General features: G+C 49.7%; 1 protein-coding gene across 1 annotated transcript in view; it reads right to left on the bottom strand.

The window, feature by feature from the left end:
* The window catches only part of LOC148443032 (uncharacterized), a 32111-nt gene extending 6003 nt beyond the window's left edge, over nucleotides 1-26108 (bottom strand). The window contains exons 1-4 of the mRNA XM_088463363.1: nucleotides 26091-26108; nucleotides 24405-24704; nucleotides 22723-22860; nucleotides 22570-22628 (exon numbers count right to left, since the gene is read on the bottom strand). Of these exons, the coding sequence (XP_088319489.1) occupies nucleotides 22570-22628; nucleotides 22723-22860; nucleotides 24405-24636 (429 nt within the window). The 5' untranslated portion in view covers nucleotides 24637-24704; nucleotides 26091-26108. The remainder of the gene's footprint in view (nucleotides 1-22569; nucleotides 22629-22722; nucleotides 22861-24404; nucleotides 24705-26090) is intronic.
* Between the last annotated feature and the right edge of the window lie 372 nt (nucleotides 26109-26480).

The raw sequence follows: 26480 nt of genomic DNA, 5'->3' as shown, positions 1-26480 counted from the left end.
CCGGCTCAGCGCTGCAGCTGGGGATCTGTGTGCCCGGCTCATCGCTGCAGCTCTGGATCTGTGTGTCCTGCTCAGAGCTGCAGCTGGGGATCTGTGTGCCCGGGTCAGAGCTGCAGCTCGGGATCTGAGTGACCGGGTCAGAGCTGCAGCTCGGGATCTGCGTGCCCGGCTCAGAGATGCAGCTCGGGATCTGCGTGCCCGGCTCAGCGCTGCAGCTCGGGATCTGTGTGCCCGGCTCAGCACTGCAGCTCGGGATCTCTGTGCCCGGCTCAGCGCTGCAGCTGGGGATCTGTGTGCCCGGCTCAGCGCTGCAGCTCGGGATCTCTGTGCCCGGCTCAGCGCTGCAGCTCGGGATCTGTGTGCCCGGCTCAGCGCTGCAGCTCGGGATCTCTGTGCCCGGCTCAGCGCTGCAGCTGGGGATCTGTGTGCCCGGCTCATCGCTGCAGCTCTGGATCTGTGTGTCCTGCTCAGAGCTGCAGCTGGGGATCTGTGTGCCCGGGTCAGAGCTGCAGCTCGGGATCTGAGTGACCGGGTCAGAGCTGCAGCTCGGGATCTGCGTGCCCGGCTCAGAGATGCAGCTCGGGATCTGCGTGCCCGGCTCAGCGCTGCAGCTCGGGATCTGAGTGCCCGGCTCAGCGCTGCAGCTCGGGATCTGGGTGCCCGGCTCAGCGCTGCAGCTCGGGATCTGCGTGCCCGGCTCAGCGCTGCAGCTCGGGATTTGCGTGCCCGCCACAGCGCTGCAGCTCGGGATCTGCGTGCCCTGCTCAGCACTGCAGCTCGGGATCTGCGTGCCCTGCTCAGTGCTGCAGCTCGGGATCTGCGTGCCCTGCTCAGCGCTGCAGCTCAGGATCTGCGTGCCCTGCTCAGTGCTGCAGCTCGGGATCTGTGGGCCTCATTCAGAGTCAGTTGTTGTGGCCGCACGATCGTAGAGGAAAGGGGCCGGATATGCAAATGAAGCGATCACAAGTTGAGGTCCTAAGATGAGATCGTTAGCTGAACGACCGAGGGTAAGAAGCGGCCGTAAGACTAAAGCACGCCCCCTTCTCATTCACAACACACGTCATCTCCTGGGATATCAGGATTTTGGTACTTACCGATAAATCCCTTTCTCCGATTCCACAGGGGACACTGGAGTCTCAGTACAATGGGTATAGAAGTGGGTTAACCAGGAGCTGGCACTTTAATAAATTTGAATAGTAGCTAGCTCCTCCCCCTCTATACCCCCCTACAAGTCAGTCTAAATAAACTGTGCCCGAGGGGAGCTGGAATAAAAGGAGAAAGGAGATAAAAAAGCGACAGCATTCATGTACAAAGTAGTAAAATGTGTTATAAAAGAAACAATAACATCCGAATCAGACCCTGGATAAAAACAACCGTCTGAACCTGGAAAACAATAACTTATGCAGGTAGAACAGCGCAGGGTGGGTGTGGCCGGAGGCAGGCCACACGGGGTTAATGGCTGCCACAGCACTGAAAGGGTTAACCCCCGTGCTCTGCCGTCATTTTTAAAAGGACAGTGTAAAGGGACACTGCACATGGTTTATAATAAACTGTATCAAAGTATATATGTATTGCTGCAATGCATTAGTGCATGAAGCAACGTATATTTAATAGGCTATGCACTATATGGTTTACATGTATATTTTGTAGAGAAAATGCACTTATAAGGAATGTGTAAGTTGTTTTAGAAGGCTGTAGCTATAAGTGAAATGGTTATGAGACCTTCTCACCTCCTGACATAGGAAGTGACATGTTATCATCCTGACCTATGATAGTTCATGTACAGAACTTACTTTGAAAAGACAATTTGTTGTTAAGAACCTTTTGGATGTCACTGAATGTGTTAAGGTTGGAAATGCCAAACTGACTGATAAGGATGAATGTCATTTACTATTTCCTGTGACATGTTATACCAACATTATAGGAGACAGTATAACGTATGATAAATCAGTTTGTGTTGGTGGATTAGGAAGGAGGATATTGAGAGACTCCTTTGAAATGTAATATGTTGTTAATTTATGTTTTCTGAGCTAGAATGATTGGCTAGAGGGAACACAGGGTGGATTTGCCCCCCTGTGATGTTGTGTGTTAGAGTGACATAAAAAGAGGGACTGTGAGCCCTGTATGTGTACAACCGTGTAACTTCTATGAGGAGAAGAGCTGCTGATAAGATTCCTGTATGTGGTACATCTTTGGAAATCCTTTGTGGAGAATTGCTGTTTGATATTCCCCTTCAGACGGAAGGGAGGGTCTTCTTTAAGACATTGAGCAAATAAACACCGTTTGCCTTTACCAATTGCCTCAATCTTGCGACCAACAGAAATTGCGCAAAAATGCTATTCCGTTCTCCTGCTGTTCTGGGTAAGAGCTCCGTGTCTCCAAGTTCACGCCCTCTGCCAGCTACGGTGCAGACCTGGTCCATTGCGAGGGATCAGGTGGGAACAGCCAACACCAAACAGGAGGTGTGTCTGCAGTTAATCAAACGCATACGCAGCAGAAGCGTTTCCAGGTTCCAAGGCAGGAGCCTGAGTGTACCTAGTAAGCGGTTCCAAACGCCAATGGTAGAGTTTGGTGGTGGCAGCATCGTTAAACGCCCACGGTGCAGTGGGCGGAGTTAGTGACAGGCGGTCACTGACGGTGAGTGGGAGTCCAAAAGCGCTAACCCGTGACCAGGGACGGCCTAGGCGAAAGGCGTCCGGTCACATCTGGTGGCATAGCGGTGGGATAATCCCAGGCGGCTTTTCGGTCACCCGACGAGAGAAGCCGAGTTACTCAGGAGAGGAGTAACTGCAGTTCAGGAGAACGCGCAGGATGACTGATAACAGCGGAGTGGAGTTGCATCAGACGGAGGTGGAAAGTGCGGCCAGCGTAACAATGGACGCCCCTCAGAACGTGGTGAGAGCAACAAGTCCCGCCCCCTCTCGCAGCAGTTATGTTTCTCAGCATTCCCCAGCATGGCAGGGATCCCAACGAATGGATACCCTAGCGGATCGGCTAGCGGAATTGGGAGAAAAGGCAACGGAACAAGAACGTATGCTAATCATTCGGATGTGGCATGACGAGTGGGCACCACGGTCCGTGGTACCCCAAGCACCGTTGCAGACTGCTGTACCCAGATCAGGACGTATACAGTTTGCCAAGTTTGCAGACAGTGATGGGGACATTGATGGACATTTGCAAGTATTTGAAAGGACTTGTAAACTACACGATTTACCCAAGCAGGAGTGGGTCAGACACCTGGTGCCCACACTGCATGGAGAGGCCCTGGAGGCCTATCGAGGAGTGGCCACCGAGGACTGCGGTGACTATGACGAAGTCGTAAGGGCCCTCCTACAGCGATACTTTGTCACTCCTGAGTCCTACAGGAAAAAGTTCCGGGACTTGCCCAAGAACCCTACCAGCACCCATGAGCAGTTCGCCACCCAGCTGAGGCAGTATGTGGTGAAGTGGGTGAAGGGATCTGGTGCCACTACCTGGGACGCACTGATTGATCTGCTATGCCAAGAGCAGTTCTACCGCAGGTGCGCCCCAGAGGTGAAGGAGTGGGTGCTAGACCGGGAGCCACCCAGCTTGAAGATGGCGGCCCAGTTAGCAGACAAGTATGTGGCAATTCGGCCACAAGGGCAGAAGCGCCCGACTAGCAGCAGACCCCAATGGACTGTACAACCAGGGGAACACCCCTCTTCTGCTCATCACCCCCCAAAGCGGGCATCCTCCAACCCGGGTGCTCTTGGCCAGCAATCGCCCTGCCCTGTCCCTGCAAATAATCAGAGAACACCGGGCCCCGACTGGACAAGAAGTGTTATGGCTGTGGGAAAATCGGACATCTGAGGATGAACTGTCCCACACCCCAAGCACCCCAGACTCGTGCCCCAAATCCGAGTGCTGGAGCCCGGCTTGCTTGCCTGACCCGGGGAGGTGAGCCCAAAGAGACTGTTCCTACTCCAGTCAGTCCAATGGAGTGTGGGGAGAATCAGGTGAGCTCTACAGAGAGAGTCATCTGCATGGCCAAGGGGCCACCCCAAAATATGTGGCAGCACCTGCAGACGGTCCAAGTGGGGCCCCTGCAGGGACAAGGATTAAGAGACTCTGGGGCCTCAATAACTGTTGTAAGCCCCTGCCTAATTGATCCTGCCGCAGTACTGCCAGGTCGCACTGCCAAAGTGACCGTGGCAGGCGGAATGGAGCGAGAGGTACCTGTGGCGAGAGTCTACCTGGACTGGGGAGCTGGCCCAGAGTTGAGGGATGTTGCTGTCATGGATGGCCTTCCAACTGATGTGGTCCTGGGGAATGACCTTGGTGGTGGAATCGTTACCACGTTTGCTGCCGCCATCGCCCGGAGTCAAGTTTCCGGATCACAGTCTACATCAACTGCACCAGAACTGCCCAGCCCAGAGGAAAAGACTACAGCGGCTAGACAACTGCCAGCGCAGCTTACCACAGCATCAACCAGGCCAGAGGAAAAGATTACAGCGGCTAGATCGGCACATCTACCCAGCATGCCTTTTGCCTCTGGTATGCCTACGTCCCCTAGCAACGCAGAGGATGTTGGTTCCAGCTCGTTGGATCCTGTGTGGGTGCCCAGTGATGCTCCTGTCCCTAGTGGTTTGCCAACTCCGGCGGTGAGTATGAATGACCACACTGACTTCCCTTTGACTGACCTCAACCAGACTGACCCTAGCGATCCCAACCCATATCCCCCTGTAGACTGTCCCTACTTAGAAAGAAGTGAGGGCCCCAGACAGGAGTTCAGGGAAGCTCAGCTTGCTGACCCATATCTGGAAGGCATATCGTGCCAAACTGGCAGCGGCCTTTCAGGGATAGCGGCAGTGAGTGTGACCTGGCGGGGAGGGTTAAGGTACAGGGTAGCCAGGAAGGTAGAAGGGGATAGGCCAGTTAGGGAGCAAGGTCCCCTGCTTGTGCCAAGTAGATCGGGGAAGACACGCAGCCTACCCGTGGTGGATTCCACACGGAGCTCAGAGGCTGGTGATCTGTCCGCCATCACTATGGAACAGGTAGCAGACGAGGTTGTGAGGACAGGCCTAGGTGACAGGGTAGGTTCCCCTAGTCATAGGTCATTGGAGGAGGATGGTAGGGCAAGTCTGACAGGTAGTACAGACAGATGCCAGGTGGAGATGACAGAGGTGCAGTGCCCAGGGTATAGAGTGGGGGGAGACAGTGGTAGGCCCAGACCAGTGGGGGTGGAGGCAACCAGAAACTGTCCCCGGCTCACAACCCTAAGACAGGTACTGACCTCAGAAACTGTAAGGCCCTACAGACGAGTTGTCCCTGACCTTAGTGCTGTAGTGACACCCCTTACAGAGTTGACCAGGGAGGGACTTCCCAAGTCAGTGGACTGGATACCCGCTCGTGAGTTGGCATTCCAGTCATTGAAGGAGGCTTTGATACCAGCTCCAGTGCAGATGGCGCAATTTCAGGACCAGGACATTGTGGTACGAACTAATGCGTCATTGCACGGACTGGGAGCAGTACTGAGCCAGGAGGGGCCTTATGGGCAGGAGCACCCTGTGGCCTGTTTGAGCAGGATACTGCTATGGTGGGAGGTGGGGTATGCCACAATTGGAAGACAGTGGTTGGCAATTGTTTGGGCATTGGACCCCCTTCCGCACTATGTGTGCGACCGGCCCCCCAAAAGGGAAACTGACAGACTGTTGTGGTGGAGCCTTGGACTTCAGTGTGACTATTTGGACATTGTGCACAGACTAGGAAAGGCCCACTGCAATATGGATGAACTGTCTAGGCCGGAGCCGAAGCCCCCCAGATAGCTTCCCTGAACCCCCCAAGAGACTGTGGGACCAGGAGCCAAATTGTTGGGACATGGCCCTCTGGTGGCCCGCTTGAGGGGGGGGGGAGAAGTGTGGCCGGAGGCAGGCCACACGGGGTTAATGGCTGCCACAGCACAGAAAGGGTTAACCCCCGTGCTCTGCCGTCATTTTTAAAAGGACAGTGTAAAGGGACACTGCACATGGTTTATAATAAACTGTATCAAAGTATATATGTATTGCTGCAATGCATTAGTGCATGAAGCAACGTATATTTAATAGGCTATGCACTATATGGTTTACATGTATATTTTGTAGAGAAAATGCACTTAGAAGGAATGTATAAGCTGTGTTAGAAGGCTGTAGCTATAAGTGAAATGATTATGAGACCTTCTCACCTCCTGACATAGGAAGTGACATGTTATCATCCTGACCTACAGTATGATAGTGGCCAGAGCCATTGTGTAACTAAGCTTTCTATGTAGTGCATCCAAGTGACCTCTGGCTGGAAAGTCTCTGTGTGAAGGTGTCATATAGCCAAACACTTCACATACAGAACTTACTTTGAAAAGACAATTTGTTGTTAAGAACCTTTTGGATGTCACTGAATGTGTTAAGGTTGGAAATGCCAAACTGATTGATAAGGATGAATGTCATTTACTATTTCCTGGGAAATGTTATATCAACATTATAGGAGACAGTATAATGTATGATAAATCAGTTTGTGTTGGTGGATTAGGAAGGAGGATATTGAGAGACTCCTTTGAAATGTAATATGTTGTTTAATTTATGTTTTCTGAGCTAGAATGATTGGCTGGAAGGAGCACAGGGTGGATTTGCCCCCCTGTGATGTTGTGTGTAAGAATGACATAAAAAGAGGGACTGTGAGCCCTGTATGTGTACAACTCTGTAACTTCTATGAGGAGGAGACCTGCTGATAAGATTCCTGTATGTGGTACATCTTTGGAAATCCTTTGTGGAGAATTGCTGTTTGATTTCTGTGTGATATTCCCCTTCAGACGGAAGGGAGGGTCTTCTTTAAGACATTGAGCAAATAAACACCGTTTGCCTTTACCAATTGCCTCAATCTTGCGACCAACAGAAATTGCGCAAAAACGCTATTCCGTTCTCCTGCTGTTCTGGGAAAGAGCTCCGTGTCTCCAAGTTCAAGCCCTCTGCCAGCTACCGTGCAGACCTGGTCCATTGCGAGGGATCAGGTGGGAACAGCCGACACCAAACAGGAGGTGTGTCCGTAGTTAATCAAACGCATACGCAGCAGAAGCGGTTCCAGGTTCCAAGGCAGGAGCCTGAGTGTACCTAATAAGCGGTTCCAAACGCCGATGGTAGAGTTTGGTGGTGGCAGCATCGATAAACGCCCACGGCGCAGTGGGCGGAGTTAGTGACAGGCGGTCACTGACGGTGAGTGGGAGTCCAAAAGCACTAACCCGTGACCAGGGACGGCCTAGGCGAAAGGCGTCCGGTCACAGTGGGTGTCCAGTGTCCCCTGTGGAATCGGAGAAAGGGATTTATCGGTAAGTACCAAAATCCTGATTTCTCCTTCATCCACTAGGGGACACTGGAGTCTCAGTACAATGGGGACGTGCCAGAGCTCACATCCCTGGTGGGAGATTGCTGAGAACCCTGCAAAACTGCACGGCCAAACTCTGAAAAGGCCGCAAAAGTATCAAAATGATAAACTTTTAAAAGTAAGCCTGCCTAACCAAGAGGCCACTCGACAAAGATGGTTTAAAGAGGCCCCACGAGCAGCTGTCCAAGAAGGACCTACCGAGCGCGTTGAATGCACCATAACAGAAAAAGGTGGTTGGCTTGAAGCCGCCATATAAGTCTGTCTGATAGTCAGACAAAATCATCTTGAATGGTTTGTTTTGAATCCGGCCAACCTGGTCGCGCCGCATCAACCGAACAAAAAGTGCATCCGACTCTCGGAGAGGAGCAGTTCTATTGACATAAATCCGGAGTGCTCTAACAACATCTAAGGATTTAGAGGTTGAATACTCGTCCTTGAACAATGGGACCACAATTGGTTGGTTTATCTGAAAAGCAGATAGAACCTTAGGAAGAAACGACATCTGTGTACGCCACTCCGCCCTATCCTCATGGAAAATGAGATAAAGTGGACAACAGGATAGAGCCCCCAACTCCGACACGCGCCTCGCTGAAGTGAGCACCAAAAGAAGAACAACCTTCCTTATCTGTACCCTCTGTAACGGCTCCAAGGTGTCAGACTGGAGAAAAACCAGGACCAAATCCAAGACCCATGGTGCCGTAGGAGGCACAAAAGAAGGCTGAATTCTGACTACTCCCAGTAAAAAGGTCTGGATATCTGGCAATAAGGCTAATTTTCTTTGAAAGAAAATGGACAGCGCAGACACCTGTACCTTTAAGGAACCAAGACAAAGGCCTGCTGATAAAGTGGCCTGAAGAAAAAGGAGGCGTGCCATCTTAAATTCTGACGGAGATGAACTGCGGCGTTCACACCGAGCTACATACATTTTCCATACACTGTAGTAATGTTTAAAAGTAACCTCCTTCCGAGCCCGAATCCCAGTGTGAATCACACTGAACGGGATACCCTTCTTCCTGAGGATGGCCCTTTCAATAGCCAAGCAATCAAACGAAAGCGCCTTAAGTCCTGATAAATATACGGACCCTGAAGAAGGGGATCTGCCTGTAGAGGAAGCGGCCATGGCTCGTCTATCCACAGACTCCATCTGTGGGAGTACCACGCTCGTCTGGGCCAATCTGGAGCTACTAGTAGCACTCTGACATTTTTTTTTTTTTCTTTCGCTTGATTCTCTGAAGCACTCGAGGGATGAGCGGAAAAGGAGGGAACAGATACACTTAGTGAACGGCCATGGTGTTGTCAGTGCATCCACTGTGGCAGCCTGCGGGTCCCTTATTCGGGAGCAGTAAACTGGAAATTGGTTGTTCAATTTTGCCTCCATGAGGTCGGCCTGAGGTCGACCCCAATGTATAGTCAGTTGGAGAAATACTTATGGATTGAGTGACCATTCTTCTGGATGAATGTCCTGCCGACTGAGGTACTCTGCCTCCCAATTTCCTACTCCTGGGATGAAAATCGCAGAAATCACCACTGTAAAATTCTCTGCCCAAAGCAGAATTCGGCTAACCTCCCACATGGCAGATCAATCTCTTGGTGCCGCCTTGCCTGTTTATGTACGCCACCGGCTTGGCCATATTGGGTTGCACTCTGATTGCATGGCCCTTCAACAGGGCTGTGCGATCTGAAGAGCATATAACACGGTCTTTAACACAGAATCTTTATGGGCCGTTCTGCCTCCGGTCGAGTCCAGCGGCTCTAAAAGTGTCTTCCCTGAGTCACTGCCCCTCATCCTCTCAAGACTGGTGACTGTGGTGAGGAGAATCCTTCTCACATTGCAAACTTCTTGCCTGCCAGTAGGTGTGAGGAATTCGGCCACCAAAGGAGAGATGTTCGAGCCTTGGGTGACAGTGCACTCGCTGGTAAAGAAAAAGGTGGGACCCAGACCACTGAGAGATAAGTCCAGTTGGAATGGACGGGTAAGGAACTCCCGTCTTGGATGGACTCTAAGGTCGCAAACATATTCCCCAGAGGAGGAATACACAGGAGTACTGGTACTCTGCGATGGCGCAGTGTCAAACACACCCTATGTTGGATGGAAAAACACCCTCTGCTCCACCGTGTCCAAAAACATCCCTAGGAAAGGCAAACGCTGAGTAGGCTGTTGGAAATTCAGGATCCATTGTGACTGACGGAGCCTTGAGAAGTAGGTCCAAGTACGGGACGATAGTAACACCCTGAATCCGAAAAAAGACCATAATTACAGCCCTGCGCCTCGTGAACACACTTGGTGCTGATGAAAGACTAAAGGGTGAAATTGAGAATCCCGACTGCGTGTAGGAAAGCAAATAGGACTGTGGAGATATGCGTGGTGCCGTGACTCGGATGCACACCGAGGTTACTGCGGACACAATGCAGAGTACTAACTACTGTACGAACACAGCCTTTCTCTCGAGACCTGCAATGACAGGCTGCAGGGACTATGGGGGTCATTCAGACCCGGTCGTTAGCGCCGATGCGCTCGGACCGGGTCGATGGCCCCCCACAGGCGCCGTCGTGCACATGTGTGAGACCCGCTACGACCGACAGCGCCGGTCTCAGCAGGTCTCGATCCAAACGGGCCGAGCTGTCGATGTTGATTGACAGCTCGCCCCGTTTGGAAGGCGGGCCGGGGGGGGTGGCAGCCCAAATGGGGGCGTTCCCATGGGAACGCCTACCGTTTGGGGGCGGCCTCACTGACATTCCTAGTGATGTCAGTGGAGAGCTTCTGGCTCAGACAGAGCCAGAAGCTCTCTGGGGCTTACGACAAGGGAGACCCTACCCTAGGGTCTCGTCGTAAGCCCCGATGGTCGTGATGGTCTTGACCATTGCGACCATCACCTTAGGCGGTCGTAAGGCTGTGGGTGTTAACCCACAGCCTTACCACTGCAAAGGAGGACGTCTTGAAAATTCAAGAGGTCTCCCCTCATTCAGACCGACCGCATGCTCTGTGCGACCGGCTCTGAATGAGGTCCTATATCTTGAACCTGAAGTTCCGCAAATAACACTGAAATGTTACAGGTTCAGAATGGGTCTCATTGAACCGTCCAGCTTGGGAACTACCACCAAGCTGGAATAGAAGTTTTGACCCTTCTTGTATAACAAACAGTCTGTCTGCTGACGCTTGAAACTGCGAAAGCGAGCCCACACCTTGGGGTCCCGCATGTCATGCCGGAGGCTTAACTGCTGGGAAAGGATGCAGTGGCTCTACTGTCTCTGGAACCACGGGAGATAGTGGGAGCACCTCTGAGATGACAATCCGAGAAGAAGGAGCAGTGGCTGGGAGATAAGTGTACTTACCACCTGTGGTTTGAAAGAACCACTTGTTGCAAACAGAGCTTCCCCTGTGAATGGAAGAGCTTACACAGCTCTTTTAGATTCCTCATCCGCCAGCCATTGTCTCACAGAACTCTGCAGCTGAGATAACCAAAGCCGAGGATCTAGAGGAAAAGATTCCAAATATCTTTTGAATTCTCCCTGAGAAAAGGAAACAGACTCTGCAATCTGTTCCGTTAAAGGAACCAGATCCTCCACCAGAACACCAGTTTTAAGGCCCTTGTCAAGTTGCGTAGCCCAAGCTTCCACAGCCCTTTTGACCCAACAGCTGACTAGTGCGGGTCAAGGTACAGTGTACCTATATCCTTGAACTCAGGTTGTCTGGGTGCCAGACAGATGTGCCCTGAGCTATTCCCTAGGTACACTAAAATATGGCAGTGACGAGAACTGCTCCTAGCTGTACAGGGAGCACCGTCTGTTTAAAAGACGTGACATCGCATAATTTCCTGCACTCTTCAGGAAAGTGTATTCACAAGATGGGGCGTGTTCAGAGTGGTGTGGCCGTAGGCTTTTAAGCCTATAGCACCAGGTATTCCCAGGCGGTTTCCAAGTACTAACCAGGCCTGACCCCTGAGATCATCTCATATATTCTCTACACCCTGAAACACAGGCTTCTATCGCCTGAACCCTCCTCTGTATTAGGCATGTCATCCGTTTTCCGGATAATCCCACATAAGGGGATTTGGTATCAGTCCCCTAACAGGGACATTAGAGGAATATGCCATGAGGAGGGACCTGGGCTGACATATTGTGAGCTCTTCTACAGACCTGGCTAAAACCACGCCCAATCTGGCTCAGAGAAGGCAGACGTTGTCTGTCATAGGATAAGAACCTATGACTCTTAGGGCCTGATTCAGACCCACTCGCGAGCGGACAGCCGCTCGCGAGTGGGTCGATGGTCTGCACTGAGCATGCGCACGACGGAGGGAGCTCCGTCGTGCGCATGCGCCAGACTCGACGAGCGAAGGACTTTCCTTCGCTCGTTGTGTCTGATCAAAGGGGGCGTGCTGTCGATGTTGATTGACAGCACGCCCCCTTTGGTGGGCGTGCCTCCCTGACGGGGGCGTTCCCAAGGGAACGCCTAACGTCAGAAGCCGGCCCTCTGACATCACTAGTATTGTCAGTGGGAGTGATTTTGGCTCTGAAAGAGCCAAAATCACTCCGGGCCTTGCGGTTGACCCACAGCTATACGAGCGTCCAGGAGGACGCTCCATAATTATGGAGGTCAGCCCTCATTCAGAGCATGCGCTCTGCTCAGAGCGTACGGCTCTGAATGAGGGCCTTAGATCATAATGACTCTAGCACCATAGAGGACAAGCCTACCAACTGAGCCAGCTCAGATCTTATCCAAATCTTAAGAACATGTGCACTAGCCCATTGCTGAGCCTTGGCAACCTTTCTTCTCTGTGAGAAGCTTCCAGCTCTGTAGACAGGGCTGGGCATTAGCTCATTAGGCTACAAACTCCTGCTGTGACATGACTGATATAAATTGATCAGCCCAAGGTTGCTGAGGTGATTACAGGAGACTCTGCTAAACCTGTAACACCTGGCATGTTTTGCTACAATCAGCACTGAAGGACATGTTTGCACACAGCAGGGAAGTAGCCAACTGTCCCTGTGTCAAATCTCTACACAATTTGCAGGAGAAAATCTTATGTGCAGCTTTAAGTCATGCTACAGCATGCTATCTTTAAAATGGCCGCCAGCCTTGGAAATGCTGGGGATGCTGGAAAGGCAGGAGCAGAACTCAGTGTTAGGCTCCGCCCCCCCACTATGGCGCCCGTTTACAGTGCTGAGCGGGCTGCATTAATGATGCCCGCCATATAGTATTCCTGGCCGCCCTGCTATCTGCTATTCGGGGTGCCAGGAGATACTAACCTTACCGCTGCCATTGCTGCCCGGGCGGGTCTGCCAGTGGGGGACCACGACGTACGCCGCATGCAGCGCGTCTAGGTAAGCCCCAGAGACAGCGGTCTCTGTAGCTGAAGACCTCAGCGCACACTGCAAGCAGCTGCGGTGGGGTCTCTCGGCAGCTCCAACGATGCAGACAGGCAGGGGCAGGGAGCTGCCTGTCCATGTCCTCATATGCTGATCGAGGAATCTAATTAAAACAGAGAGCTCTGCATAGTGCAACCAGCTCCCAGGGCACAAAATTTAGACTGACCTGTAGGGGGGTATAGAGGGGGAGGAGCTAGCTACTATTCAAATTTATTAAAGTGCCAGCTCCCGGTTAACCCACTTCTATACCCATTGTACTGAGACTCCAGTGTCCCCTAGTGGATGAAGGAGAAATAAGGTCCATCGGGAACCATCGGAGCTGGTCGTAGAGCTTAAGGTTGACCATACCCTCTCTTAAGCTCTACGATCAAGTCAGTGCAATAACCACCATGTCACATGTGCCATGACACTACTTTGTTAATTATGCACTCCCATTAAACGCCGTTCGCATAATTAGGCACGCCTGCGTTCGGATCTCCACTCCCCCGTTTTCAAGCACCTTCCCCTGTTACCACCCACAAACGCCTCCATCTGTCACTCAAACTACCGACCTGGCTGTGTTCAAGGAGAGAGAAATTTCTGATCGTAGCAGCTAGTTTGCACACACGCATTGCGAAGTTTACGCATGCGCAGTTTAGCGAACATCGGTGGTGTACGACCATGCGGCCGCAACGACCGACTCTGAATGAGGTCCAGTGTGCCCGGCTCAGCGCTGCAGCTCAGGATCTGTGTGCCCGGCTCAGCGCTGCAGCTCGGGATCTGTGTGCCCAGCTCAGTGCTGCAGCTCGGGATCTGTGTGCCCGGCTCAGCGCTGCAGCTCGGGATCTGTGTGCCCAGCTCAGGGCTGCAGTTCGGGATCTGTGTGCCCAGCTCAGTGGTGTAGCTCGGGATCTGTGTGCACGGCTCAGTGCTGCAGCTCGGTATCTGTGTGCCCGGCTCAGGGCTGCAGCTCGGGATCTGTGTGCCTGGCACAGCATTGCAGCTCCGGATCTGTGTGCCCGGCTCAGTGCTGCACACACATGGTAAAACACTTTTATACATTTTATTTAACATTATTATTATTTGTATGTTGGTGCTTTTAAACTGGGAGCACAGCGCTCAGTACTGGGCTTTGTAACTACAGCCCCGCAGTGCTGGATCACAGTCCCCGGCATAGGGCACCCAGCTCTGCTGCCTGGCTGCAGCTGCTTTACCCTTACCCTCCCCCTGGTGCAGCGCACCGGGGTTTAACTATACCGCCTAAGCATTTGGAGCGGCTGCAGGCGCTCATTACTGCCCTCTCTCTGCGCTGGGAGGACGGGGAGCTGGCTCTCCCTGTCCCCCAGCGTGCGGCCAATCTGCCTAGTAGCACTGGGGTGCCGGGAGCTAAGCGCCCGATCCTCAGGGGCCCGTGCACGGTCCCCTCGGTGAAGCGTACCAGGGGTTAATCTGCTGGTGCGCTGCACTGGGAGCCGGGTTCCCACTCGGCGCAACAGATCCAACATTTTAAAATTCATTTAATACTCGGCGCCAAGAGCGGTAATACCTAGCACCAATAACATTTCTTAATATGACACCGCAGCATGAGGGGGGATTAACCCCGGGGGGGGGGTTAACCCCTTCAGTGCCGCTGCCACCATTAACACGTAGAAGGGGGTTGTGGGCCGGCATTGGGACTGGGGACCCGGCCACGCTGCTATTCTGGTTGTCACGGGATACAGCAGATGTTTATTGATCAATGTTTGGAAAACAGACTTTCCCTTCCCCTTACAGATGGTGCTTTGGGTATCACAGCATAGAGAAGTACTATCCTCCATATACAGAAGGACACACAGGGCTCACATTCCCTATTTATATCCCATTCTTACACACAATACCACAGGGGGTAAACCCGCCATGTGTCCCTTAACCAATCTAACTATCTCACAAAATATAAATACATCTTACATTATAAAGGAGCCAACCAAATGTCCTCCTTCCTTTCAAACATATACCACCCAAACCAGTATGTCCAAACACAATCTGACTTAGCGTACAGTATAACGGTCCCTTTCCTATCCCCTTATATATACTTAAATAGCCCCTGGAGGGCAATGACTGGAAAGTTGGTAATTTCACACTAAAATGTTGTTAGTAAGTGATATGGTAATTATTCTGTGGTTTCCAAATGTCAATACCTTGTAAAACAAAATAGTTTTGAGACCTTCCTGTAGGTGCATTGTCCAGACAGTCAAACTTGCTTTCCTACAATACTAGAACTGTGCACAGCATAGAATATAACATGTTAAATACATTCAATATACATTTACAGTACATGTAATATGCTAGATCACATGAAAACGGTGCTGCAGCACAAGGAATTCACCCACCGGCCATAGGTACGCTCCCCGGCCATAGGCCCGCTCCCTGGCCAGAGGCACGCTCCCCGGCCATAGGTCCGCTCCCCGGCCATTGGCCCGCTCCCCGGCTCGCTCCTCGGCCATAGGCCCGCTCTGTGGCCATACAGTAGGTCCGCTCCCCAGCCAGAGGCCCGCTCCCCAGCAAGAGGCCTCCTCCCCGGCCAGAGGCCCGCTCCCCAGCAAGTGGCCTGCTCCCCGGCCAGAGGCCCACTCCCCGGCCAGAGGCCCGCTCCTTGGCCATAGGCCCAAAGCCCGGCTTAGCTCTTTTGCCTAGTCTTACATAATCTCGCTACTACCACTGTCTACTTTAATATTCAATTTCTGCTCCCATCAAATCTCCACTTTTATTATATTCAATAATAAACTTTTGCTGTACAGACACTTTTTCCACACTGTGGACCTTATTCAGAGGCAGTCGCACGGAGTGATTGGACGTAGCGAGTGATGTTTTTTTCAACTGCGCATGCATGTACATGGCAGTGCGCGTGCGCAAGCCTGTCTTTCCGACCACAATCCTCTTGCTCGCTAGTCACTACAAGGTCATAGGTGTGATTGACATTTCGTGCCGTTTGTGGGTGGTTACAGGGGAAGGTGCTTGTGAACGGGGGGGTGGTGGTGCGTACGCAGGCGTGGTTGACCTTTAAAAGGGCGTTTTAAGGGCGTGCATATATTACTGAGCGAGTCATCACACACGTCATCTCGTTGCATTAACGACGCTACTGCTCGCAGAGCTAAGGGTAGCCCAGGGTCTACCTTAAGCATTGCGAGTGCTGGCAATGGTTTCTGCCTCAACCGATGTTTGTAGTGTTAATCGTGCTGACGTAGGTTGCCGCCTGCGACCGACTCTGAATTAGCCCGTAGAGATAGGAGGTGTGCTTTCATTGTTGTGGGTGTTTCCGCGCTTATGATGTGCGTTGCGACTGAGCGCTCGTTTTGCATATTCTCGATCACTTTGGGTGCGACCGATCGCTCCCGTGTGACCGCCTCTGAATGAGGTCCTGTACTTTTTCTTGCATTTCTGGAAATCTGCTCTCTCTCTTTCATTCTTTCTTCATTCCTACTTTCAACTTTTTCTTCCCCTATTTATCTCATCCTTACCATGACCATGTTTTCTTCAACTCCCCCCTTCACTCAATGTCTACCTAATCATCTGTTCTTCCCCTTGATTCCACCTTTATCCTTTCCTCCTTGTCTCCTCCACTTCCTCCTTCCTTAATTTCCTCCCTTCAGTCTGTCTTCCTCCTCCTTTTTTCCCATTACTCCACTTCCATTCTCTTACACTCCACCGGGGTCCTACTACCCCACTGCTAATCTCTCCTCCCACTCTCCTCTCCCTGTCACTTCACCCCACCTCCATCCACATCTCAATAATCTAGCTCCCTGCCCACCTCCCACAGGTTCCCCTCCTAGCACTGGAACCCGCACGAACACTACACTCTATTCATCTTGGTCCCTCAAATTAATCTCACCTCCACCCTACAGCAACCCTGATAATCTCATTCAAATCTCTCCCACAAACTTTGTCCCTCTATCTTGTGCCCTCTGGAATGCCAGAACAGTCTGTAATAAACTGGTCCCCACCCATGACCTTTTCTTCTCCAACTCCCTGAATCTCCTAGCCATTACCGAAACCGCTCTGGGTGCCTCACCTTCTCCCACACCCCCGGTCTGGAGGTCGCCATGGTGGTGGTGTTGGGGGCCCTTCTATCCCTCTATCCCCTAGTTAGTCATACCAACTCATACCCTCAGAACCATCCCTTACATTCTCTACATTTGAAGTTGCTATACGTCTCTTCCAACCAGTACACCTCCGAGTTGCTGTCATTTACTGATCCCCTGGCACTCCCTCCGTCCCTTGACAAGTTTGCTTCCTGGCCCCCCCACTTTCTCTACTCAGACCTTCCCTCTATAATCCTAGGTGACTTCAATATGCCAATTGATATCACCACAGAATCCTCTGCCTCCAAACTCCTCACCCTCACATTGTGTGATATTTCTGATTACTCCAATTCACCAATCCCCCTATCTGACCATCATCTTCTCTCTTTTAACCTATCCCTCTTCTCCTTCCCTTCTACTTCCTCCTAAAGCCACCATCACTAAATGTAACATTGAGGCTATCAACACAGTTTCCTTTTCTTCCCTGCTTGACTCACTTCTCTCACCTATCCTCTCTTTTCTCCTGTGCTGAACAAGCCACTTCCCTATACAATGTCTCCCATACATCTGCTCTTGACTATGTTGCTTCGGGGATCAATACTCATCCTAGCAGATCTACACCTCAACCCTGGCATTCCAAATGCACCAGATACCTGCAAAAAATGTTCATGAACAGTCGAGCGACAGTGGAGAAGATCACGCTCTAAGGCAGAGTTTCTCCATTTCAAATTTATGCTCTTATCCTACAGTAATGCCCTTTCCCTTTCTAAACAGTCATATTTCAAGAACCTCATCTCCTCCCAGTCCTCAAATCACCAGCATCTCTTCACCACCTTCAACTCCGTCCTCTGTCCACCCCCTCCTCGTCTCCCCTCCTCGCTCTCTGCCCTTGACTTTGCTACCTACTTTACATCTAAAATTGATTTAATACATCAGGACATCATATCCCACCAGTACCCTAGCTCTCCACCTCCTCCTCTCCCAGATCACCCCTCCCCGTCCATTTTACCATCTCTGACATCCTTCTTCCCTGTATCTGGAAGTCATGTTCCTCATCCAGTCCTCCCCCCTTCCCCTATCCTTTCCTGCCTCCTCTGCTACCTCTCTCCTTCTGCCTGCTCCCATCTTGCCCTCCTCCTTAATCTCTCCCTCTCATCAGGCACTGTCCCTTCTGCATTCAAGCATGATCTTTTGTCCCTCATTCTTAAAAAACTTACCCTTGATCCTAACATTCTCTCTAACTACCGTCCCATCTCTCTCCTCCCTTTTGCCTCCAAGCTCCTTGAGCGTATTGCTTACAACCGCCTTACTGCCTTTCTTTCCCCCCACTTCCTGCTTTTCAGTCTGGCTTCCGTACTCTCCACTCCACTGAAACGGCCCTCATGAAAGTCAGCAATGACCTCCTTGCTGCCAAATCCAAGGGCCACAACTCTCTTCTCATTCTCCTTGACCTCTCCGCTGCTTTCGACACTGTGCACCACCCTCTCCTGCTGAAAATCCTTAACTCCCTTGGTCTACGTGACACTCTCCTGGCTATCCTCCTACCTATCTGACCGATCCTTCTCTGTTTCCTCTCATGACTCCTCTTCCCCCCCACAGTGTCACGATCCTGACTTATGTTTCACTAATTGTCCTGTGACTTACCTCTGCTACCTGCTCTGCTCTGCTATGTCCATGTTTGCTGCAGGCTACAGCATGTCTGTGTTGCTATCTGCTGGATTCCTCTCCTGGACTGATTGTGCACCTGTGAGTCTCTCTGCCTGTGAGAGCTGCAAACCCCTGACTACAGGCAGACTTTGGCAATCCAGCTGATGAGTTAGACCTGAGCTGCAGAGATCATGTGTATGTATTGTTCTAGTCCTTTAGTGCTGATCATTTCCCTGCATAGCTCCAGAGTGTAGTGTTGCCAGAGGAAGCAGGGTCCTCTCTTAGGTGACAGTGTCTGGCATTCTCCATGTGCTCAAGAGACAGGACGCCACCATCTTCCCCAGGATCAGCTGATCGGATCACTGCCAATCCAGAGCTGACACTGAGTCAACTGATTTCTGCATCCAACCACCACTGGTCAGGGAGGATAAAAGGCCAGCCCAAGAAGTCTCAAGCTGCCAGTGCAACTGTATTCACAGCCCTTGCTGTGTGAGGGAAGAGCGCTCCTGTTTTAGGTCCTCAAAGTGTCTACTGTGCTATTTCACCATGCACCTCTGGCTCTATCGGTCCCAGCCGATACCCACAGTCAATCAGTTCCAGCTGATGTCCATAGTCCATTGGTCCCAGACGACACCTATGGTCTATCAGTTCCAGCTGATGTCCATAATCCATTGGTCCCAGCCGATACCCATGCCCTATCAGTTCCAGTTGATGTCCACAGTCCATCGGCACTGCTGATACTCATAGTGCATTTGTTGTTACCAGTAACCACAACTCATTGATTATTACCAGTAACCACAGCGCATCAATTGTTACCAGTAACCACAGCTCATCAATTGTTACCAGTAACCACAGCTCTACGATTGTTACCAGTAACCACAGCTCATCGATTGTTACAGAAACCGCAGGCTATCGGTCCCTACCAATAACCTTAGACCATCAGTCTCTACCGATATCTACAGAGTCCCTGTCATGTCCAAAGCCAAGTCCGGATTCACAAAAAACCCAATCCGTGACACACAGCCTCTTACAGTAGGTGTTCCCCAAGGTTCTGTTCTTGGACTTCTATCCTCCCTCTATACATCCTCTCTAGGTGAACTCATCAGTTCTTTTGACCTCCATTATCATCTCTATGCTGATGATACTCAGATCTACCTTTCCTCCCCTGACCTCTCCCCTCATTCATATCTCCAATTGTCTCTCTGCTACATCTTCCTGGATGTCCCAGTGATTTCCTACACTTAACGGGCAAAATTTACTAAGCGGCAGTTTGACTGCGGTTTCCATTCTATTCTAAACCCCGGTGGTTTGGTGGCAGTTTCTATTCTATTCTAAACCCCAGAGGTTTGGTGGCTGTTTTGCAGCGATTTCTAAATGACAGCCCTGTTCTATTCTATTCTAAAATGTGTTTTGACTGTGGTTTGGAGGCGGTTTTGTTTTCTGCAGGTTTACTAAGGCCAAAACCGCTGCAAAACTGCCATCAAAACACATTTTAGAATAGAATAGAACAGGGCTGTCATTTAGAAACCACTGCAAAACCACCACCAGAAATAGAAATAGAATAGAAACCGCCACCGAGCTGATCATCTTCCCACCCTCCTGCATAACCTCACTTCCCACAATTTTATTTTCTATTGATGGCACAACTATCTCCTCTAGCCCCAAAGTGTGCTTTCTTGGAGGTATCCTGGACTCATCCCTCTTCTTCGAACCACATATCCAGAACCTTTCGCAGTCCTGTCGTTCCATCTCAAAAAATATTTCCAAGATCAGACCCTATCTCATCCAGGATGCTACTAAAACCCTCATACACTCACTGGTCATCTCCAGATTGAACTACTGTAACCTCCTCCTATCTGGCCTCCCCAATGCCCATCTCTCTCCTCTCCAATCTGTCCTCAATGCTGCTGCTCGGCTCATCTTCCTCTCCAAATGCTCTACATCTCCCTCCCCTCTCCTACAAGCCCTCCACTGGCTCCCCTTCCCTTTCAGAACCCAATTCAAGGTTCTCACGCTCATTTACAAAGCCATCACCCATTCCTCTCCCATTTATGTCTCTGACCTCATCTCCCTTCACTCTCCTGTCCGCCCTCTTCATTCAACAAATACACACCGCCTCTCATGCCAACTGATTACTTCCTCCCACTCCCGCCTCCAAGATTTTGGCCACACTGCTCCCCACCTTTGGAACTCTCTTCCGCTCCCCATCAGACTCTCCACCTCTCTACAATCATTTCCTCCCTGTCTACCCATCTGTGTCACACCTTTTTGTCTGCCCCTCCCTTTTCGAATGTAAGCTCTTATGAGCAGGGCCCTCTACCCTCTTGTGCTTCTCCCTACTTTACTTTCATCTACTTCTTACTCCCCACTAGGGCACCTAACACTTGGTTGCTTTGCTCTGCTGCTTATCTGGGTGTTATGGTCGCTAATGTTGTAATATATATTATCCATGTCCTTGTCCTGTTTTGTACTGTATTGTACTGTAAGTCACTGGTCACCTATTTGGTTATGTACTCTGTAAGGCACTATAGAACACTTGTGGTGCCATATAAATAAATGATAATAATAATAATAGGTGTGTTTGTGTATGTGGGAGGGATTGGACCACAAAAACCAGAGCCGTTGTCCAAAATAGATGATCTATTTATTCGACTACTAGCAATCCGACCTGGCAGTGCATGGGAGCAATTTCATCTCACCACAACCCCCTGCTTCTCACTAGTGTCACCACAACCACCACTGCTACTGCCCTGTAGCTGGCTGGGGCCCGACTGCTGGGGTGTGCTGGGAAGGGCAGGAAGATCATGGATGAGAGATTTGTATTGCAGCTACCATAAGCTTTATCAGCAGCATGTCCCCATGGCACCTGTGCATATTCCTGCAGCCTCCCTACGCACCCCTCCCCAGCTGCAGAACATGGCAATGAGCAATGTCCTCTTTGCACAATGTAACCTGTATTTCCTGGGCTTCCTGTTCAGACTTCCATGGGAGGAGCCTCCTGTTCCCAGAGAGCATGAGGCTGTGTGGGAACATCCTGCTGGAGAAGGAGCACTGCTACTGTGTCTGCATCAGGGCATCTTCATGGGTTCTTTGGAGGCTCTCTCACTCTCTGCCTTAGATGTGACCCTGCCCAGTCCATGACTCCCTCACCTCTCTAGGCTGCTGCTAAGCATCAGGGCACATTGCTGACTCTCTGATTGGCTCCTATGTCTCAGAGAGCCGATCAGAGCCCTCAGTCCTGCAGCAAGAGCAGACAGTCACTCATACAGCACAACAGTTTCTACGGTGACTTGCTGCTCTCTTGCTGTTTCAGTACCCTGGCCAGATCCTATAGCTTGGTGCAAGATTTTTTTCTGTGACTTTGCTTCACTAAAATCATCACTGGTCGGCTCCCTTTTGGCACAAATTAATGGTTCATACACCTAAACCTTCCTCGACCAATACTGTATAGAATAGTGAAAACCCTATCAAAATCGATTAGCCCGAATGAACAGGCAGATCCCTAAACTGAAGACACTTCTCTTCTTTTTTTTTTTTTTTTTTTTTTTCTCTCTCTCTCTCTCTCTCTCTCTCTCTCTCTCTCTCTCTCTCTCTCTCTCTCTCTCTCTCTCTCTCAACAGACTGTTGGGCCTCTGAATTGGTCTGTATTATGTACCCTTTATATTGGATTAAACCTGTTTTTCTTTGTGGTGGAGTGCAAGTCCTGGAATCTTCTCTGGAAGGAGGGGGTGAGTGCGCATTATTACTATACATATGGCCTCTGCACCAGTCGAATGTGAATTAGTCTGGTTGTGTGCCTACTCAGATTGAACTTTATATATATATTAGAAAGAGAGAGAGAGAGAGAGAGATTATTGTACTAAGGAGTACCTGAAAAGAGCGCTACAGATTGCGTGACAAAAACATACTAAACCAGCAATGGGCGCTGGGGTCAGGTCTCAGATGACTGCTGAAGTATCCCAACCAATGTCATTATGGTGATAATCCTAGACAGATAACTGGGACATAATTTAGACATTGGTGGTGGCTTCTGCATCATTTTATGTGTGTGGGGTAAAATCCCTCTCCCCCCCCCACATTAAAGGACAATCTGGGTCATTCTGGTTACAGTTATTATGAATTAGTGGGTAAGAGAACTAATACAGACCTGTCTGCCGCCCTTCCTCTCCCCTCTCACATCAGGAGATGTCTCCACTGTCTGACGCCCTGATGGGACAGATAACGCGAGTTATGGGGGGTGGGTCGGATTTATAGATTAAATCAGCGCAGTTTGCAGAAATGATGAAAATTGATTTCTCACCTTTTCTGGGCGAATATTTCCAGCAGAGAAGAAAGAAAAATAACAATAGTGGGAGGAGGAGTAATAGCAGAGAGTACAGGTAATGATGATGGGGAGGAGATGGGTCTGTGGTCTCTCCTGTGGGAACAAGTAATAACACTGATGGTTACAATTATATCGTCACTATAACAGAATCTTCACTGTTTCTGTTTCCTGTCTTTTCCCTATAATTATCCAGGTACTATATATGCCCAGAGAGTTTATATACTGCCTCATGCAGAATGTTTCTATGTGGATTGTATATTAATGTCATCTATATAATATAAGTATATTCTCGCCTTATCCCACCATCCCCCGCCAGAGCTGAGGCGTCATTTTCACTGTCATTCTAAATGTTTATAGTTCCCGGAAATTATTCTGATCCTCTGGCTGATTTCTAGGTACTGTAATCAGATGTATTATGTATATGGCGTATCCTGCTTTCTGCTTGCTGAATATCATACGTTTTGTATTGTTACAGGATCTGTATAATAATTAGAGATGTGCAGTTCGGTTCTCCAGAAATCCAAATCCACCCGAATTTCATGAATCCGGACAGATCCGAGTCGCGGTCCTGATCTCCCGAGAAGATTCGGACATATCCAATTGCAGTTCTGATATTCCTGCTGTTTGGAATTCAGATTTTAAATCCAAATTTCAGGATTTGGATTGCAAAAATTTCATGATCAAGCTGTTTTTTAAAACTTTTTATCAAATGAAAAAAAAAAAAAACAGATCCAAAACCAAAACACGTGAGGGTGGTTTTGCAAAATCAAAACACAAAGATGAATCCAGATTAAAAAAAAAAACTCTGCTAGTAAATTGTGAGTCGGAACATTTTTTTAAATTTCAGTTTAGGTATCACGATTTATTTCGATTTCACTTCTAATTTGCTTAATAAGCTTCCTACTGGCCATCTACAGGCAGCAAAACACAATGAGTAAACAAGCTTTACAGGCATTATTTCTCGATCTATCATTTTTGCTCACTGTTTATTTAAGAAGAGAACTCTTTGATGTGTTCTGCTGTACTTTCCCCTCTGTGTAACACTTCCAGCTGGGATAGATTGTGGCAATATCTAGGAGAGTGCTCTAGGGTGCATCCTACTGTACTTTCCACTCTGTTTAACACTTCCAGCACTAATGGTTGGTGGTTTGGAATTTTCTATGTACCTATTACACACATTACATAACGACGACTGAAAATTTACTGTCTGTGCTAGATTATGATCAGTTGTGACTACTGCATAGGGGCTGCAACCCACCAGAGCAAAAAATCTGCCACCTCCAGAAAGCCCCTAGTGGTCCTCAAGGATGTGCACTGGCATTACATTGGAAATGTATTCTTGTTCTAATTACATGCTCTGGGGGACTGTCAGCTTGTACTGCTTTGAGGAAAAAAAACATCCAGTGTGAAGTCACTTTCCCTGTTATTGCCTTGTTGTGAAGCCATTTTGTTTTCTTGTACACATGCTTGAGTGGACATCTGCAGCCCTCCTAAAGTCAAAAGGTAGGAACCATCACTGCTTACGTAAAAGCTAAAATAAAGATTCCTCACAGTTCTACAAGTATTACATGACCTTGGATTAGTGGGAGCAGCTACTGAGTGATGAGGAGGCTGCTGGGCCGAAATCACCCATTGGAAATAAATAGTTTGTTCCTTACTTGTGACCAGGAGATGTGTCCCATTTCCTATGTGGTGGATTAGATCAGAGTCCCGGGCTGAGCAGATGTAGAGTCCAGTGTCGTTGGTGGTGACCGAGGAGATGATGAGAGAGCCGTGCATAATGGTGACTCTAGTACTGTTGGTCATTGAGGTGGAATTGTCAGATGTATCCATATACCAGTAATGATGTAGAATCTTTATGTTCCCAGCACCTGTAATGTTACAGGACATCTGCGCGGTCTGACCCACTGACAGGGTGAGACATGGAGGATCCTGCACCACAGAGATGGTAACTGCACCTGTGGGGAGAGAATAGAACCTATAGACATCACTTATCTCCAGCTTCAGAACATCTTGGGGTATATTTACTAAAGGTCGATTTATGAGTCAATTTTTATGTCGCTTTTAATCAACTGAAAACGTTTCAAAATCGACTGTATAAAGTACTAACAAAAACACCCATTTACTATCATATGATTTTGATTACGAAATCGATGTGAGTTGGATTTGGCAGGTGTCAATGCATTTATATGAACTTTCTGTCCAAAACCAAATGCAAATAGAACCTAAAAATCGAATATACACATGTAAAGAAGAAGCATGCACAGATCACTATGATCTGTGCAGGATTCTCAGGGTTAAAAAACCCTAAATAGTTAACAATAAAAACAAAACTATGTGGGGTCCTCCCCTAAGCTCATGACCAGCCCTGAACCTTTTAGCCTGGTCTGGTCATGGAAAATTGTGGGGGGGAGGGGGATGGGGGACAGGCATGAAATTCCCCCTATTTTCCTTTTACCCTCACCAGGCTCAACCTGCTGGGGTGGTAATAACATAGCAGAGGGATACACAGAGTGGGGTCCTCCAGCCAAAGCATTGACCAGCCACAAATTGGGGTCCTTCCTTCCCGAGCAGCTCTTCCCTGTATCCCTGGTGGTGGTGGGTGCAGGGGTAATGGAGCTGACCATGACTGACCTTTCTTCATATCGGGCAGCACAGACGGTGTAATGGTTAGCGTTACTGCCTCACAGCAATGAGGTCATGGGTTCAATTCCCACCATGGCCCTAACTGTGTGGAGTTTGTATATTCTTCCTGTGCTTGCGTGGGTTTCCTCCCACACTCCAAAAATATAATGGAAGGTTAATTGGCTCCCCTCAAAATTAACCTTAGCGTGTATGTTTGTGAGCATGTGGTAGGGAATATAGATTGTAAGCTCCGCTGGGGCAGGGCCTTGTGTGAATGGTAAGATATTCTCTGGAAAGTGCGGCGGAATATATGTGCGCTATATAAATAACTGGTAATAATAATAATATCGGGGGGTAGCAGGCCGTGGGGTCTCATCAGTTTTGTTTAATCTTACCAAGACATTTGGACTACTACCTGGAGATGAGGACAACCTATTCCAGGAAGTAGGTAAGTATGTAGTGTGAGTGTGGGTGGGTGTATGGGTGAGTGAATGTGTAATAAAAGATTACAATATTTGGTGTCTGTATACTGTGTTTTGTTTAATATTTTTTTCACAGTGGGGATACAGGTGCCACCGGCCAGCTGGTACATGCCGATATCCTGGCTGCCCCTTCCGGGAGGGAGCAGCCAGGTTGGCTTAGCAGGGGGAGCGGGGGCGGTAAAAGGGTGTGTGGCTGGGGACATTACATGTAGTTTAGGGGCGGAGCCACATACTCACTGTGAGGATACCGGGTGACCTGGGTATCCTGGGGTTCAGGGATCACACAGTGGAGCAGGTTATAATGAAGGAATGAAGAACTTTATTCATGGAGACACAGAAATCCAGCAAACAGTAAGCAGGGTTATATCATTACAGTCCACTCAGAGTTCAGCAAAGTCTTTTCCAGCTGCTGTATATCTCTTCCCTACCTGGCCAGCTGTAACAGGGCACACAGAGCTGCTGTATGTCTCCTCCCTACCTGGCCAGCTGTAGCAGGGCACACAGAGCTGCTGTATATCTCCTCCCTACCTGGCCAGCTGTAACAGGGCACACAGAGCTGCTATATATCTTAAGACACTGAGAGGGGACAACACCCCAACCTTCAGAGTCACACTATACTCACACACT

Source organism: Taudactylus pleione, unplaced genomic scaffold, assembly GCF_031769625.1.
Source record: "Taudactylus pleione unplaced genomic scaffold, aTauple2 ptg001349l, whole genome shotgun sequence".
Lineage (NCBI taxonomy): Eukaryota > Metazoa > Chordata > Amphibia > Anura > Myobatrachidae > Taudactylus > Taudactylus pleione.
Note: the sequence above shows the minus strand (reverse complement) of the source record. Positions and strands in the feature narration are given on the sequence as shown.